The 19,250-nt window shown below is 47.8% G+C and overlaps 1 protein-coding gene across 3 annotated transcripts in view; it reads left to right on the plus strand.

The window, feature by feature from the left end:
- Positions 1–19,250, plus strand: part of mycbpap (mycbp associated protein) — a 233,198-nt gene that overhangs the window by 55,004 nt on the left and 158,944 nt on the right. For all 3 annotated transcript variants that reach the window (XM_072483208.1, XM_072483204.1, XM_072483207.1), the window contains exons 4-5: positions 7,862–7,968; positions 12,305–12,479. In XM_072483208.1, coding sequence (XP_072339309.1) covers positions 7,862–7,968; positions 12,305–12,479 — 282 coding nt within the window. The remainder of the gene's footprint in view (positions 1–7,861; positions 7,969–12,304; positions 12,480–19,250) is intronic.

Consider the following 19,250-nt stretch of genomic DNA (forward strand, 5'->3'; position numbering starts at 1 on the left):
TGCTCCGCTAGCATGATGGTCCTGCCCAAGGCCTCCAACCTTCCACCCCCCCCCACCCAATCCACCTGACCATACATCTCTGAATAGTAACAGAAGGTGCACTCGCCATCGTTGTTCCCCTGTTTAAAAAAAAAAAAGAGCTACGCCCAAAAATCCACCATCAAAAACTTTTCAAAAATGTGCACAACTCCTCCAAAGTTCAATGTCCTCACACTCCTCCCAGTTAATTGTCCCTCACAAACTCCATTGCCGCCTCTGACGTGCCAAAATAATACTCCTGCTTCTGGAAAGTTACCCACAGGCAGAGTGGGTAAAATACTCCAAACTTCACCCCCTTTTTAAAGAGGGCAGCCATAACCCAGTTAAACAATAAACCCGGCCCGCCTCTCGCCAGCTCTGCTGCCAGGTCCCGGTACACCCGCAACTCGTTCCCTTCCCTGGTCTGCATCGCCCATTGAAGGACCTTCACCTTGTCTAGAAAGCAGTGCGAGCACCCCTCCATTGCCCTTGGCAGCTCGTCCGCCTGCGACCTCCTCATCAGCGCCCGGTGTGCTCGGTTGATCTCCAGGGACTGGTCAAAGGCCACCTCCTCCATCAATTGCTCCAACATCTTTGCCGAGTACACCCTGGCCTCTGCACCTTCAATGCCTACAGGAAACCCGCCAATCCTGAGGTTTTGCCTTCTGCAGCGATTCTCCAGATACTCCACCTTCTCTCTCAGCCTCTTCTGGCTTCCCGCATCACTCCCATCTCAGCCACCAACGAGGCCAACTGCTCCTCGTGCTCCCCCACCCCCACCTCCACTTTCTGGATTGCCAAACCCTGGGACTCCAGCCTCTGCTCCACTCGCTCAATCCTAGATTTAAGCAGTGCCACCACCTTGGCTAGGTCTTCCAGAGCCTCTTTCCTCAGCTGCCAAAACTTATCACTGAGGAACTCTATCAACTGCTCCATCGAGCATTGGGCAGACAGAGCAGCCCCGTTGCCCTCCGCCATCTTTTCCTGTGGCGCACCATGAAGATTTTCTGCTTGACCAGCTCTTTCCTTCTTCCCCACTATTCGTCAGTGGATCCATCCACCAGCCACACCAGAGGAGTAAAACCTTCCCTAGGCATTCCTGCACTCAAATACTTCGCCCTTCGGGCGGGGAAAAGACCAGAAAAATCCGTCTTGAGTGGGAGCCACCAAACGTGAACTAAGGAGTTCAGCTGAGGGCTTTGAGGCAAGGCAGGAGCGTTCGTGGCCATGTTCGAGGAGTTGTTCATCATGGGGAGAAGGGGAGGGGGGTGAAAATGGGAAAAACAATTTATGATTCTGATTGTACTCCATGGTCACCACAGGACGTCTGTTTCTGTCATTTTTCCACCGGTGAGGATTATCGCTGACATCTTCCCTTGGAGGAGTCTGGGGATGTTAATCCATTTCTCTGGCCAGCTGGCCTTTGAAAGAGTCTTCCATTTTCCCACACTTTTCGCACTCTTCTACTACTCCCTGGAAGAACCCACTCATTCTCGCCCGAGTCATATGCACTCTATCATAGAATTTACAGTGCAGAAGGAGGCCATTCGGCCCATCGAGTCTGCACCGGCTCTTGGAAAGAGCACCCTACCCAAGGTCAACACCTCCACCCTATCCCCATAACCCAGTAACCCCACCCAACACTATGTACCACCTTGAACTGTATCAGGCTCATCCTCGCACACAAGGAGGTCATGTTTACCCTGCGTAGCTCGTCGCTCCACATTCCCCAATTTATCTCCCCTCCCAGCTCTCCCTCTCACTTTTCTCCTTATTTTTCACCACCTGCTCACCTCCCTATTCTCCCAACTATCCACATATGTCTCCGATCCTGACCTCCCCTTCCACATCCGGGAGCAGCAATTGCTCCTGTAGGGCAGCTTGTGGAACTCTTTCCAGACCTTCCGTGCAAAGTCTCTTACCTGTAGAAATCTAAGTTTGCTTCCTCTTGGGAGCTGTACCTTCTCCTTCAGTTCCTCTATACTCGCAAACCTCTCTTCCAGGTACAGATCCCTCCCCCTCCCCAGCCCCATTTCTCTCCATTTCCTGTATATACCTCCAACCTGACCCATTCTGCTCCCTCTCCCTCGCCCCACTGCCTCACCGTTTCCACGTTTGCCGCCCAGTAATAATGTAGCAAATTGGGAAACACCAACCCTCCCTTCTGCCTCTGCCTCTGTAACAGGGCCCTCTTTACCCTTGGTACCTTCCCCGCCCTCCCAAACTCTGAAATAACCGTATCCAGCTTCCGGAAAAAGGCCTTTGGTACAAAAATCAGAAGCCTCTGGAATATGAATAGAAACCTTGGTAGGACATTCATCTTCACTACTTGGACCCTCCCTGCCACAGTCAGATGCAGCATGTCCCACCTCTTAAGATCCTCCCTAACCTCCTCCACCAGCTTTGTTAAATTCCATTTATGCAATGTCGCCCACTCTCCCATTACCTGGACCCCAGGTATCTGAACCTGTCTCTAGCTACCTTGAATGGCTTTCCGGCCCAATTCGTTCACGAGGAACACCTCATTTTTCCCTACATCAACTTATATCCTGAGAACGCCCCAAACCTCCCTAATAGGCCAATAATCCTCGCCATGCTCTCCAGCGGGTCTGACACGTACAATAGCAGTCCATCCACATATAGCGACACCCGATGCACCCTACTCCCCCTCTTAATCCCTTGCCACTCTGCTGACCCCCTAACGGCCATTGCCAGGGGCTCTATTGTTAGCTCGAACAGCAGCAGCAACAGCGGGCACCCCTGCCTCGTTCCCCTGTGTAACCCGAAACTTTGTGAGCTCACATCATTGGTCCGTATGCTCGCCACCAGTGGCATGTACAACAGACACACCCACGCCACAAACGTCAGCCCAAACCCAACACTTCCCAGGACCTTGAACAGGTACCGCCTCTCCACTCAATCGAATGCCTTCTCCGCATCCATGGACACCACTACCTCTCGACAGGGTCATAATCATGTTTAACAATCGTCTTCTATTACTGGTGGAGAGTTGCCAGCTCTTTATGAAACCTATTTGGTCCTCTGCAACCACCCCCGGACACAACTTCCATCCTCCCCACTACCAGTTTGGCCAGCACTTTTACATCCGCTTCTTGGGTCTCAAAGTAATATTCCCGGCCTTCATAAGTCACCCACAGTTTTCCTGGGTAGAGCACCCCAAACCTGATCTGCTGTCAATAAAGCACCGCCTTGGCCCTGTTAAATCCGACACGCCGTTTGCCAGTTCAGCACCACATGTCCAGGTATATTCGGACTTTGTTCCCTTCCCATTCACAATTCCGTTTCTCCCTGGCCCACTGCAGGATCTTCTCTTTCTCCACGGACTTGTGGAGTCTTGCAATCACTGCCCGTGGCAGCTCCCCACCTCTTGGCCTCTGCCTCCGAGACCTGTGCGCTCTATCCATCTCTGGGGTCTTGTCCAGCATCTGCCAGCATCCTCGAGATGTACCTCATGGCACTCGTGCCTTCCACTCCTTCCGGCAGGCCAACGATGCGTAGGTTCTGCCTTCTCGACCTATTCTTCCACCTTTGTTCTCGGCGTCTGGCAAAGGTCTCTTAAGAACCCCACCTCCGCCTCCAATGCCACCACCTGATCGCTGTGGTCCGACATCACCCTCTCCATCTCTCGGATTTGCGACCCCTGTGCCTCCAGACACGTTTCGATCTTTCCTTCGAGCCCTTCAGGTGCCACAGCCTCTTCGATAGCGATCGGTCCTCCTGCATCTCTTTCCTTCGTTGGCGGAACTCTTCCTTGATGAAAGTCATCAACTGCTCCATCTGGGACTTTCAAACCTGCACTGGCCATTCCCCCTCCACCATCTTTCCAATAACTGCTGTGCAACAGGTGTTTTCCAACTCCGTGACCAGGTCTTTCACCTTCTGCCGGGTTTGGTAACTGGCAGACATGCCACACCCGGGGGGAACCTCTCCTCCAACCTCCAGCTACACTTTTCGGTCAAAGTTTCTCCCGTTTTCGGGTAAAAAGAGCTCTTTCCTATGCCTTCAAGCAGGAGCTGCCCTGTGTGCGACCAATCACACCATGGCCTCCACCAGAAGTTTGAAAACGTCTTCCATAGCACTTCCCAATTGACTAAGCCAAAATCTTAGTCAGATCAATGAAGGCCACGTAGAGTGGTTTTGCTCCTGGCATTTCTCTTGAATTTGTCGAGCAGTGAAAATCATGTCCATTTGTTCCATTGTTTGGTCGGAAGCTACACTGGCTTTCCATAGACCATAAGACATAGGAGCAGAATTAGGCCACTTGGCCCATCGAGTCTGCTCCGCCATTCAATCATGGCTGATATTTTCTCATCCCCATTCTCCTGCCTTCTTCCCATAACCCCTGATCCCTTTATTAATCAAGGACCTACCTATCTCTGTCTTAAAGACACTCAGTGATTTGGCCTCCACAGATTCACCACCCTCTGGCTGAAGAAATTCCTCCTCATCTCTGTTTTAAAGGATCGTCTCTTTAGTCTGAGATGGTGTCCGCTGGTTCTAGTTTCTCCTACAAGTGGAAAGATCCTTCCACGTCCACTCTATCCAGGCCTCGCAGTATCCTGCAAGTTTCAATAAGATCCCCCCTCATGGAACAGCTGTTGGAGATGATCTCTCTGCTCCAAGTTTAAAAATCTCCACTGGAATCCCGAGCACTCCTGCAGCTTTTCCATTCGTTTTCATGCTTAATGGCGGATTCGACTTCATCCAAGCCTGGTGGGAGTCCAAGATCCTCCTTGAAGGAGAATTGGGGGATTTCATTGAACACATCCTCATCTATGATTGTATTGTGGTTTAGAATTTCTTTGACGTGTTCTCTCCATCGAAGGCTAATGTTTTCTCTCTCTCAAAAGGGCTCCGTCCTTACTCAGCACCGGTTTGAGGCCTAGGTTGTTGGGTCCATATCTTGGAGGCACCGAAGAAACCCTGGGTGCCATGCTTGTCGATCAGGAGTTGCAGATCCTTGGCATTCTGAACCCACCAGTGGTTCTCGATTTCCCTAGTTCTTCTTTTTACTTGTGCGTTTGGTGTTTAATGAGTTCTTCTCATGTTGTTTTGCCAGGTGCGGAGGAGTTAGCTCTTCTTGTCGATTGAAGTCTTGAGTGGTATGTCATTCTCGTCAAGCCAGTTTTGGCTGTCTTCAGCTCATTCCAGTTTTACTCCACTCCATTGGAATGAGTGCTTTGGAGATTTTGGTGAATACATTGTTGGATGTTCACTAGCATGCTTGGCTCTTGAAGCTGCTAAACATTAAGCTTTTTTTTTTCTGAGCTGTTTCTTTGTCTTTCGCTGATTTCTGGTGGAGTTTGATGAACATAACGGAGCCGTTGGTCTGTCCAGCAGTCATCTGCACTGGTCATCGCTTTGGTGATGAGGACATCCTTTTGGCCTCGGGATCGGACGATGACATAGTTGACCATGTGCTAGTGCTTTTGATCGTTGGTAATGTGTTGGTGGTGACAAGCTGGTGTTCTGTGCATTTGGGTGACACAGTGGTTAGCACTGCTGCCTCATAGAGTCCTTTCCAACCCAGGTTCTGAAATTGAGTTTAACTTTGATTTTCTGATTACAGGGAGATGAGCTGCTAGTTTACAGGGAGATGAGTCTTCCAGCCAGGTTGGAGAAAAAACTGACTATTTTTAGGGCACCTTTTCTAGACCTTTGCCCATGTGAGTGAGTGAGTGAGCAGAGTGGATCCTGAAGAGGGCTGCTCAGTTGTGAAGAAAGCTGCTGAAATGCTCTTCTGTTATTTCAAGAGCAAAATAACTGAATCAAACTCCACTGCCTACATGCCGCTCTGAAGCTGGAGACTTCCAGATCTCATGATCCTGTCCCCCATCACCTCTTGCCAATCGCCGCAGGGCGTGTTTGTGTGGGAGGTTTGTAGGTTTCCTCTAGGCTGACTCCTGGTGCAGGATATCTTTTAACGTGGTTATGCCATTGCACATCAGCAGACTCACGGTCCTAGACAGGGGGTAGGTCCAGTTCCACGGGAACCTTGACGAATGGGGATCTCACCTATTGCTGCAGCCTTCATCCGCCATCACAGCCGTTGATTCCATACAAGCATCTTCCACCTAATCTGCCGTTGAGGACTTGTTTTGGATTGCGCTTTGTCTGATGCCAAAGGAAAACAGAAAATAATGGAAATAGGTCAGGCAGCATTGTTGGAGAGAAGCCAAGTTAATGTTTCAGATCATTGACCTTTCGTTAGAAATTGAATAGTTGGGTGGAAAAAGAGCAAAATGGAAGGGCTGTGATAGGCTGGAAGGCAGGAATAATTAAATGGCAAATAATGGTGGTGGATGGCCAAAGGAATGAGCCAAGTACAGAAACAGAAGTTGAGTCCAAAGGAATAGCAGAATGTTGAATAATTACCATTTGAAAGCAAAAAATGAGATTAAACCTGAAACTTGCAAAAAAAAGGAAACAAAATGGGGGCAAAAATTACAGTCTGCAATGGTTGAATTCAATACTGTGCCCAGTTGGAAAAAAAGCGAGGTGCCATTCCTTGAGCTTCTATTCAGTTTAATTGGGATACAGCAGCAGGCTGTGCTCAGCAGGATCATAGTGGGGTAAAGTGGAGAATTAAAATGACAGACACTGGAAGCTCAGGGTCATGCTTGAACTCAGATTGAATTCAGATGTTCCAAAAAGTGGCTACTCAATCTGGTTTGGTCTCCCCAGTGTAATGGGGAAGAAGCGAATACTAAGTTGAAAGAAGTACGCTTTTTTTTTAAATGGCATACTTTCATTGCGGGGCTGGGAGGACAAGATTAATTGGTTATTTATTTCATTGCTGTCTGTGGGATTTACTGGTTCAGATATTGGCTGCTACCCTTTACTATAGTACGCCAGAGACTACACTTCAAAAAACGTAATAGATTAGCTGTGAACTGCTTGAGGACATGGAATGTGCTGAAATTTATATTTTTTCATTTCTTTCTCCTCACAACGGACCCAATCATGCACCATCATTAACAACACAAGTTAATGTCTGTCTGGTTGTCATTCCGCATCTCCCAATGCATGGACAGGCTGATGACCCACTCCTGGGCCTTTGCTGGTACCACTCTTAAACTAGCACGGTTACTGACTGCCACCTGGAAAGTCCCAGGTTCAATTTCGCCCAAGCTGAGTTAATTCTCCCAGTTTGGGCAGTACAAGTAAGACAGCACCCCAGGGCGAGGCCAAGGAAGATTTTTTTAAGATATGTTTTTACAGAGTTATGGGCTTCGCTGGCTAGGCCAGAATTTGTTGCTCATCACTGATTGCTCTTGAGAAGGTGGTGGTGAACTGCCTTCTTGAACTGCTGCAGCCCATGTGGCATAGGTACATCCACTGTGCTATTAGGGAGCGAGTTCTAAGATTTTGACCCAGCAACAGTGAAGGAACAGCAATATATCGATTGTGCAGGCCTGAACTCCTGATCCTTGTCCACTGAGTGTTGTCGAGTGTTAGGTCAAGGTACGATTGGATGTGACTGTAAAGCATCACGTGATTAAATAGTTTTCCAACGGCTCACTGTTTTGTACAAAAATATTGTTTGATACGGATGGAAAAGCACTCCAACATGGAAAAAATCGGTAGGCAAAGAAAAGTAAGAGGCCTTCTGGTGGCTAACACTCTTATTTCCCTAGTAGGAAAGTACAGTCCTTTGCACAATGTCTCTCCATGGCAATGTAGCCATGAATGGTACCTTTGGGTATGAGCTCATTTAAATATTGTATGACTTGTATTGGACTCCCAGAGTTTTTCTCCTCGTAATAAATACCAACACTCAACTGTTATAAACGGCGGTTGTAATCATCTCTTAACCCTACAGGTCCTGGGGGTCCACGCTTCGACACAGAGGGGAGAGTTCTGCCCCACAGCATCCTTGGAAACCTGGCAGATTTTAAGCATGAATTACTTGCAAGAGGACTTACTAAGGTAAAGTACAAGCTTACAATTAACCTCTATCAGTTGTGGCATGGGGGGTAGTCAGGGAAATATGGAAAATCATTTATATTCCTTAAATTGGCTCATTTGATAGAGCCAGAGGCTCCTGCTGAGTAAGTGCAATTCTAAAAGTTAGGCATAAATTTCAACTTGAAGTTAGACCGGCTGGAACAATGGGTCCTTCAGAACAACGCTGTTTGTGGATTTTTGGGAAGAAGGTTGAAGCGGGTAATTTGGGATGGAGGGGACTATGATGGTGGAGACTGGAGTTCCTAATTTGCCTTTCAAATTACTTGCTGTATCTGGAATCTTGCTTTTTGTTATTCACCCAGAACTCTCTATGCCACCTCATTATTAATGGACACATTTCAATTTGAAACAACTGGTATAAATAAAGTAATGTTGCCGTAGTCCCAGATGACCAGAGGCTATTTTTCCCTTTGAATGGGGAGAGCAGACTGGCGGTGATTTAACCTGAGGATCACCACACCTCAGATGAGGGGCAAGGTTGAGAAGGCGGGGCCTTCCTGAATAACCTCAGCTGGTATGGGATTTGAACCTGCGCTATTGGCATCGCTCTGCATCACAAACTAGCTGTCCAGCCAACTGAGCTAAAGCTGCCCCCGGTTAACATTAAGTACTCCTAGGTCAGGTATAGCACAGTTGGATACCAAGTAAAGCTGCCTCTCCAGTGTCCACATCAAACGCTACAGATCGGTGAGTCTCCTGTCAGTGCTAGGGAAACTATTGGAGAAAGTTCTGAAGGAGAGAATCTGGGTGGGAGAATCGCCCGCGCGCCACGCCGCCCCGATGCCCGCACACGATTCTCCCACCCCCCCCCCCCCCCCCCCCCAAACCGGCGCAGCGAGAATCATGGCTGGCCGCTGGGAGAATCACCGCTTGCCGTTGGTAACGGGCGAGTGGCGATTCTCCGGACCAAATGGGCCGAGCGGCATGCCCAACACAACAGGTTCCCGCCGGCGCCATCCACACCTGGTCGCTGCCGGCGGGAACAGCGCGGGAACGCTCAGGGGGCGGCCTGTGGGGGGGGCTGCACCGGGGGGGGGGGCCTCAAAGGGGTCTGGCCCGCGATCGGTGCCCACCGATCGGCGGGCCGGCCACTCTGAAGGAGGACCTCCTTTCCTCCGCCGTCCCGCAAGATCCATCCGACATCTTCTTGCGGGGCCGCCGCGGGGAGGACGGCAACCGCGCATGCGCGGGTTGGCGCTGGCCAACCGTCATTTATGTGGCGCCGGTCGTGTCATTTACGCGGTGCCGCTTTTATGCGGCGCCAAGGCCCGGCGCGCGTAATGACGCGGCGCCACTCATGGTCCCCCGGGGGTGGGAGAATAGGGGGCTGGGAGCGGCCTCCGCGCCGGAGTGGAACACTCCGGTTTTCACTCCGGCGTCGGGACTTAGTCTCCCGATGGGAGAATTGTGCCCTCTATCTCCACTTGGAGAGCAGGGTAGGTGGATTGGCCATGCTAAATTGCTGCTTAATCGGGGGAAAAAAACTAAAATAGAAACACTTGGGAGGCAAGGTTTGAGCAGCAATAGTCAGCTTGGCTTTGTCAGAGGGTGGTCATGCCTAACAAATTTGATTGAATTTTTTAATGAGGTGACCAGGTGTATAGATGAGGGTAGTGCAGTTGATGTAATTTATATGGATTTCAGCAAAACTTTGACAAGGTCCCACATGGGAGACTAATAAAGAAGGCAAATGTAATCCACTAGGGAATTACCTGGGAAGGAACTTTTAAGTTATGATGTGAGGTTGGATAGGCTTGGGTTGTTTTCATTGGAGCAGAGAAGACTGAGGGATGACCTGATCGATGTATACAACATTATGAGGGGCATAGACATGGTGGATAGGAAGCAGCTGTTCCCCTTTTTTGAAGGATCAGTAACAAGGGGGCACAAGTTCAAGGTGAGGGGCAGGAGGTTTTGGGGCGATGTGAGGAAAAAATCTTTTTACCCAGAGGGTGGTGATGGTCTGGAATGCACTGCCTGGGAGGGTGGTAGAGGCGGGTTGCCTCACATCCTTTAAAATGTACCTGGATGAGCACTTGTTCTGTCCTAACATTCAAGGCTGTGGACCAAGTGCTGGGAAATGTGATTAGATAGGTAGGTTATGTGTTTTTCATCTGTCAGTGCAGACTCGATGGGCCAAAGGGTCTCTTCTGCACTGTATTTTCTGCGATTCTGTGAAATACTCCTGGGGCAGGCACAGGACGGATTAGTCACAGAATAAAGCTCCCTCTCCACAGTCCCATCAAACATTCCCAGGACAGGTATAACATGGTTAAATACAGAGAAAGCTCCCTTTCCAGTGTCCACCAAATGCTCCTCGGACAGACAGTTCGAAGCAAAGAAAAACTCCTTGTGCATTGTCAAAAAAATGTGCCTCTACTACAACCAGTGGGACATTTTTAATAATGCTGACATTTATACAGCATTTATCACCAAAATGGTTTTGTGCAATTTCAATAAGAGCTTTATTGCAGGAACAAGTACTCGGGCGGGATTCTCCGCAAACTGGCGCGGTGTCCGCTACCCGGCGCCAAAAACGGCACGGATCACTCAGGCGTCGGGCCGCCCCAAAGGTGCGGAATTCTCCGAACCTTTCGGGGCCAAGCCCTCACCTTGAGGGGCTAGGCCCGCGCCGGAGTGGTTTCCGCTCCGCTGGCTGGCGGGAAAGGCCTTTGGCGCCACGCCAGCTGGCGCAGAAAGGACTTCGCCGGGCGACGCATGCGCGGGAGCATCAGCGGCCACTCACGGCATCCCCGCGCATGCACAGGGGAGGGGATCTCTTCCGCCTCCACCATAGTGAAGACCATGGCGAAGGCGGAAGAAAAAGAGTGCCCCCACGGCACAGGCCCGCCCGCCGATCGGTGGGCCCCGATCGCGGGCCAGGCAACCGTGGGGGCACCCCCCAGGGCCAGATCGCTCCGCGCCCCCCCAGGACCCCAGAGCCCGCCCGCGCCTGGCCCCGCCGGTAAGGTAGGTGGTTTAATCCACGCCGGCTGGAGAGGGTTGACAGCGGCGGGACTTCAGCCCATCGCGGGCCGGAGAATCGCCGGGTATGGGCCCGCCGCGATTCCCGTCGACCGGCGTGGCGCGATTCTCACCCCGCCGAATCTCTGGAGACGGAGAATTCGGGACACGCGGGGGCGGGATTCACGCCAGCTCCCGGCGATTCTCCGACCCGGTGGGGGGTCGGAGAATCGCGCCCCAGGTCTCTGAACCAGAAGCATGTGGTTTTGTGGTTCATTCTTGAGGTTTGAGCCCAGAATCTAGGCTGACAATTCAGCTCAGGTGCCATTTATCAGAGGCGATAGGCCATCAGTTAACATCTTAAGTGAATATGAACATTTCCATGTCGTTATTCAGTGTGATGTCTTGCCTAATATTTATCCCACAACAAACGTTGCTAAAAAGTGACTATCTGGTTAGACAGTTGCTGAGAATAGTAGAGCACTGCACTGTTCAAGGGGACACTGGACCAGTCCTGATTGACTTATAAACTTAGATGCTATATATATATATATATATATATATGGTCTCCGAGACAAATTTCAACGACCTAAGATGGAATTTTCTTTCCCGTGATTAGCATTTTTTGGTTACTTTTTTTTTGCCTCTAGCATGGGATTGCACGGCTGATAGTGGATGAGTGGGTAGTTGGGCACATGGGCAGGTGGGGATGTGTGGAAGGGTATGTGTGCAGGTGGTTGTTGGGAGATAAGCAGGTATGTGAACTGATGGGAATAGGTGGGCAAGTGAATGCGTGGGCATGTGGACAAGAAGTTATCTGCACCAGGTAATGATGTTTGGACGGCACGGTGACACAGTGGTTAGCATGCTGCCTCACGGTGCCGAGGACCCGGGTTTGATCCCGGCCCCAGGTCACTGTGTGGACTTTGTATATCCTCCCCATGAGGGCGTTAGTCCCACCCCCACAACCCAAAGGTGTGTAGAGTAGGTGGATTGGCCATGCTAAATTGCCCCTTAATTGAAAAAAAAGAGAATTGGGTACTTAAAAAATTTTTTTTTAATTCATGATGTTACAACTTTTGCAGTTCTGTGTGGAAGACTTGATCAACCAACTGATCGTTTCCTGCCCATCAATTCTGAATGTTACCATTACAACCCGAGATTTTCATTCTGTTGATGATTTGAGACCAGGCCCCATAGATAAACAGGCAATATGACTTCTTACATCTGTTTCTAGTACAGCTCTGTTCCTTTCTCCAGCACTGGCTGTGCTGGCCAGTGCTTAGTGGCAGAATGCTTATCTGCTTGACCTACTGTTTCCTATATTGTTCAGATAGCCAATGCAATCTCCGATCGTCATCCTACTGAAACCAGGCCCCAGGAGTTGCAGGTATATGGAAAGAAGTCTAAAGACATTATTTATGCAAAATCACAAAATCAGGACCATGCTTTGGTGAACTGGCAATGGCATATGGCAGAAAGGAAGAAAACGCAGCAACTGATCTCAAGTAAGTGGCACTTAATGAAGCTTATCACCGAGGTCAATGTCCTGTTTTATTAGTTAAGAAATAATCAATTTCAACTTTTCCTCTGCACTCTCTCCAAGGCCTTGACATCCTTCCTAAAGTGGAGCCCAGAACTGTACACACTGCTCTAACTGGGACCTAATGAGTGATTTGTTATGATTTACCGTGACTTCCTCATTTTTGTATTCATTGCCCCTATTTGTGAAGTCACATATCCCTTATCAACCTGCCCTGTCATGACACCTTGGTAGATTTGTCAATGCACAGTCCTTTGCAGATCATCACTACTGTCTACCTCCTATGTCTTGGCCAATTTCATACCCAACGTGTATTATGTGATACCTTATCATATGCCTTTTGAAACTCCATGTACACAACATCCATTGCACTATCTTCATCAACCAATTTTGTTACATCAACTCAATCAGGTTATTAGGCATGATTTGCTCAAATCTGTGCTGTCTATCACTTATTTACCTATGCTTCTCCAAGTGAGGAGCATTTTGTCCTTGATCATGATCCCCAGTAGTTTTCCCACTGCTGGCATTTTATTGGCTGTTCTGTAGTTATTGGGTTCATCCCTGTCCTTTCTTTAAATAGGGTTTTGATGTTTGAAATCCTCCAGTCTCTGAGACCAGTTATGAAATTGATTCATAACACTTATAATTTGTGGGCTAGCATCAGAATAAACTTCTGTATTGTCATAAAATTGGTTCATTAATGTGCTTTATAGATGGAAACCTGTTGTGGTCTGGACTACATGTGATTCTTGATATCCTCTGAAGTTCTAAAAGCTGGAGATCAAAAGTGAGTTGCAACACTTACTAGCAGCTCAACAACTGTATAAACCCCAGGGAAATAAATCTCAAGGGTCGATTTAAGATCCACCCAAGGATTCTTGAGGAAACAAAGGGAGAACTTGCAGGAACTCTGGTACTGAATGAATACTGGAGAGGTGCCAAGGAAAAGGAGAATTCAGATATTACTCCTGGGTTTTTTTGAAAGTAGAAAAAGCGATCCAGGACATGACTGACCAGTGAGTTTGACATTTATTTTGGGTAAAGTTATGGAAACCCATTATTAAAGATAAGATGCAGATATAAATAAATATGAGGATATAAATAAAGTTCCAAATATTAATGGTGGATTGGCCATGCTAAATTGCCCTTGGTGTCCAAAAAGGTTAGGTGGGGTTACTGGATTATGGGTGTGGGCTTAGGTGGGGTGCTAATTCCAAGGGCCAGACTCGATGGGCCGAATGGCCTCCTTCTGCACTGTAAATTCGATGATATGGTTTTATAAAGGGGCAGTCAGGCTTCCCTGGTGGTCTAGTGGTTAGGATAATGGGGTAGTCTTGTCAAAATAATTTATTGGTTTCCTTTGAGGCTGTGTCAAAGAGTTTGAGAAGAATAACAACAACAATTTGTATTCATACAGCACCATTAATGGAGGAAATGATCTGAAGCAATTCAGAATCATGATCAGCCAAAAACTGATGCCAAGTCAAAAAGGACTTATTTAGAGGGTGACTAAAAATGTTAGAAGCAGTTCAGAGAATAACTACCAGGAATAGGTAGGTTGTCTTATGAGGAAAGTTTGGGTGGGTTAGGTTTGTATCCACTACAATTTAGAAGAGTAAGCGGCAACTTGATTGAAACCTTTAAGATCATGAGGGTTATTGACAGGGTGGCTGTAGAGAGAATGTTTCCTCTTGTCGGAGAATCTAGAACTAGGTTTAAAAATAAAAGGTTGCTCATTTACAACAGAGATGAGGAGAAATTTCTGCTATCAGAGGGTCCTAGGTCTCTGGAACTCTCTTCCTTAAAAAGGCAGTGAAAACAGAATCCTTGAATATTTTTAAGGCAGAGCTGGATAGATTCTTGATTAATTGGGGGGTGAAAACCTATTGGTTGATGTTGCAATCAGAGCAGCCATGATCTTATTGGATGGAGGAACAGAATCGATGGATCAAGTGGCTTACTCCTGCTACTGATTCGGATGTTCGTATGTATGTAGCATTGGTCGGCGTGAACACCATAGTCCTTGTGAAGACAAAGTATTGCCTTCACGTTGAGGATATCCTCCATGTTGTGTGGCATTATTACTGTGCCAAATGGGATTGATTTCAAATACGTAGAAACCCAAAACTCAACATCCACGAAGTGCTGTGCGCTATCGTCAGCAGCAAAATTGTATTCAACCATAATCTAACTTCATGGCATATCCCCCACTCTGCTTTTACTGTCAAACCAGGGGATCAACCCTGGCTCAATGAAGAGTGCAGAATGAATGCCAGGAGCAGCACCAGGTATACTTAAAAAATGAGGTGTCAATCTGGTGAAGTTACAACACAGGACTACTTGCCTATCAAAAAGCAAAGGCAGCATGCAATAGACAGGGCTAAGCAATTTCACAACCATCTGATCTGATATAAGCTCTGCAATCCAGCCACATCCAGTCTACTGGTTGGAGTCATATCTAGCACAGGAGCTCCTCTGGATGGTGTCCAAGGCCCAACCATCTTTGGCACTTAAAAAATGTTTCTAAACTATTGTTATGGACTCCTGGTCAGATCCCAACAGCGGATACTGCACCAGAACCACAAAGTTTTAAAAACAATTTTAAGACTGTGCGGAAAGACCGATTCACTCCAGGAGTGATTAAATAAGAAATAGGGCTTGGTTATTTTTACAAACAAACCTTTATTAAAACAGAAGAAAACAATTTTTTTACTTTTAAATTTCAAACCCTTTATTCGGAATTTAGACTACCCATTGTTTTTCCACTTAAGGGGCAATTTAGCATGGCCAATTCACCTACCTTTCACATCCTTTTTGGGTTGTGGGGGTGAGACCCACGCAGACACTGGGAAAATGTGCAAACTCCACACGGACAGTCACCCGAGGCTAGGATCGAACCTGGGTCCTCGGCGCCATGAGGCAGCAGTGCTAACCACTGCGCTACCATGCTGCCCTTTAAACTTCAAACCTAAGAAGAACAGCTTACATGTATCTTTTACCACCAAATTTAATAACAAGAACAGCCTACAATAATCTTTTCATCCAAACACACGATATCCCATTATACAGCTCTCAAACTCCACTTAGGTAGGCAGGCAACAATGACACATTCATTTACAGAATATATTTCTGTTGTTATAGTAGGTCCTTTAGACCGTTTTTCAAAAGCCTGACTCGGTGGCAGCTTTTCATGACCTCTCTCCGTGGCTTCCCAAATCCTTCTCATCACCTGTTCGAACAGGATTCATTTCTCCCTCCCTGAAATCTGCCGAGCTTCACAAACAATGGCTCTGCCATGAGGTGTCCAGACTTGAACTCATCCTTGCTACCTGGGCTTTTGATTGCCCACTCCTGTTTACACAAAAAGGCAGGGCCATGCTATGAATATGTAATTAATCCCCAATTTACAGAGGAAAGAGCCCATCAGGCTGTGTAATCGGCTAATAGCTGGGCAGATCAGAGTATATCGAGGGCAATGGAACTTGAGTGAATCATCCTGGCTGAACAGGAGCATCCTGCTTATTCCCATTAATGCATTAAAGTCTGAATAGGACAATGTAACTCCAGCCAGGTGTGGCCGTTTACCTCTGACTCAGTGCTAGCAGTTTTACCCTCAGCTTGTTAACCACTAAATTGCCCACTACATCTTCAATCCCATTTTCGGATCTCTCCCTATTGTAACACTAATGAACAAAACCACCCGAAACAATCAAACAGAAATACAGACTAGAGGAAAGAGACAAAAATGCGAAAGTACAAAGTAACTTTAACACAAAAACTAAACTAAGCCCTCTAACAGCTGACGGTGATTAGCTCCTTAAAAGAGGAAATGAATGGCTGCCATCCTAGGTAGAATCCTTCCACCGGCCCTCTAATGGTGCACTTGACCTTCTCCAAATGTAGCAAAGACATGAGGTCACCCAATCAAGCCGAGGCACTGGGCGGAGTAGGGGACCGCCACCTCAGCAGAACTCGTCTCCAAGCGATTAACGAGGAAAAGGCACCCGGGTTCAATGTCGGCACCGATGTCAGTGTGGAGTTTGCACATTCTCCCCGTGTCTGGGTGGGTCTCACCCCCACAACCCAAAGATGTGCAGGATAGGTGGATTGGACACGCTAAATTGCTCCTTGATTGGGAAAATAAATGGGTACTCTAAATTTATTTATTTTTAAACGAGGCAAAGGCGAGGACATCCACTTTCACTCCCGACTGAAGCACCGGCGAGTCGGCACCCCAAATATGGGCACCACCGGACATGGATACAAATCTACACGGAGTATCTCTGACATGGTGTTAAGGAAAGAGGCACAGAGGCTTACCAACTTGGGCAGGACCAGAACATATGTGTGTGGATAGCCAGCCACCGGGAGCAGCACTCACACTTAACCTCCACCTCAGAGAAGAATCCGCTCATCCTTGCTTTAGTCAGATGCGTCGATGAGCCAGGTTTGATCCCCTGGTTTGACAGTAATAGCAGAGTGGGGGATATGCCATGAAGTTAGCCAAGCACATGAAAACGTCGAGTTGACCCTATGAAGGGCCTCACTCATACCTCACCATCCAGAATGGGATCCAATTCACCCACCCATTTCGTCCTCATCTCACTCAATGGAGTAGACTCCCTTGAAAGGATATGGCCATACATGCCCAAGATAGAGCCTCCGTCAGGCACTGCCAAAGACAAAAGCTTCGTCAACAGGGAAGAAGGTAGTGCCAAAGGAACGGAAGGGAAAGCTTTGCGCGAAAAGCATGTATTTGAAAATACCTGAAAAGACTGGAACCAGGCATTTGGGGTTTCTCAGACAACTCCGTTAAACTAGCAAACCTCCCCTCCACGGACAGGTTTCCAAGCCTCTCCAGTCCCTTCCCCTCCCAAGACTTAAACATCGGCCAAACCTACCAGCAGAAAAAGATGGTTGTTGCAGATGGAGGCTACCGAAGACAGGGAACAGAGCTTGAAATGCTGCCTGAACTGCTTCCAAATTCTCAATAAATTGGGTAGGGCCAGATCCCCCAATTGTCAATCTCTTTGGAGCAAAACTCCATGGTTTCTGGGAGTCCTACCCACCCAAATAAAGGAAGACATTAATTTTTTGATTTTAACAAAAAAGTCTTGGGGATACATTGAAAGAGAAATAAAAATCTCGGGAACACATTCATTTTAAAAGGATAGGGGGAGGTTATCGCACATCTCAGAACCAGCTCTCTCTCCTTGAAGCTATGGAATTTCACTCTTACCGCACGTGGTGGATCCTCAGGACAAGACCTCTGCCGGAGTGTACAGTGGGTTTGGTCCAACCCAGGAGGGGATGTGAATCCACCCTCCCCCACCATCTCACCAAACATATCTGTAAAGTACTCCATGGGTATTAGGCCTTCCATCCCCTCCAGCAGTCCTATAATTCAAATGTTTTGCCTCTGGATAGTTCTCTGGATCATTCACCTTGGCTTTCAACAACTTGTTCATCTCGGCCAGCGAAAATAGCTTTGATTCCAGTGACGCAAACCGATCACTGTGGCTTGAAAGGGCCAGTTCCACATCTTTTATCGTGGCTCCATGTGCTTTCACGTTTGGTTTTCTCCAGAGCCGCTCGAATGGGGGCCAAGGCCTCTTCCATTGATTTCCGCAGGTGATCCAAAACAATGCGCCAGTGTTTATCAAATTCTTTAGCCAGGGTACTAGAAAGCATCTTGACTGTTAGTGGAGTGGCTGGAGCCCCAGAGGCTGACTCTGCCATTTTACATGCCAAAGAATTCTGAGAGGCCTCCGAATCTGTCAACAAACTTCTGCTGTCCACCTTCTTTCCCCTGATTTTTCTGGGCGTTTCAGTCATACAGGATCCGTGTTCCATTAACCATGTTAGGGGCTGGTTTAGCACAGTGGGCTAAACAGCTGGCTTGTAATGCAGAACAAGGCCAGCAGCGCAGGTTCAATTTCCGTATCGGCCTCCCCAAACAGGCGCCGGAATGTGGCGATTGTGGGCTTTTCACAGTAACTTCATTGAAGCCTACTTGTGACAATAAGCGATTATTATTATATATTATTATGTGGGTTTTCAAAAGAAATTATCCTCTAATACTAACAAAAAAGGGCATAAAGTACAGTACACTAGTGTGAGCCACCTCATCCGTGTGTTCCCTCCACATCATGCCACCAGATGTCCTTCAGTGCTCTATCAATGCTCTTGCCATCCCATTCAAAGTGAGATTGGGCGGCATGATGGTGGAGTGGTTAGCACTGCTGCCTCACACGCCACGGTCCCAGGTTCGATCCCGGCTCTGGGTCACTGTCCTTGTGGAGTTTGCACATTCTCCCCGTGTTTGCATGGGTTCGCTCCCACAAGCCAAAGATGTGCAGGGTAGGTGGATTGGCCACGCTAAATTGACCCTTAATTGGAATAAATGAATTTGGTACTCTAAAAATTTTTTTAAAGATAAGAAGTAAGGATGTTCGCCAATGATTGCACCATATTCAGCACCTTTCGTAACGTTTCAGATACTCGAACAGCCCATGTGCATATACAGCAAGACCTGGACAATATTCGGGCTTCGGCTGGTAAAGACAGGTCAGCAGAATATCCCTTCTGGTGCTGGCAACAGGCAAAGTACTGACCATACCCAACCAGCCCACGTTTGCGACACTCTGAACATCGTGTCCAATATTAAATGTGATTCTGCAATTGGGCAACATAAGTGTGCTAAGAATTACACTGATAATTAATTAAAGATTAT

This window comes from Scyliorhinus torazame, chromosome 18 (genome assembly GCF_047496885.1).
Source record: "Scyliorhinus torazame isolate Kashiwa2021f chromosome 18, sScyTor2.1, whole genome shotgun sequence".
NCBI lineage: Eukaryota > Metazoa > Chordata > Chondrichthyes > Carcharhiniformes > Scyliorhinidae > Scyliorhinus > Scyliorhinus torazame.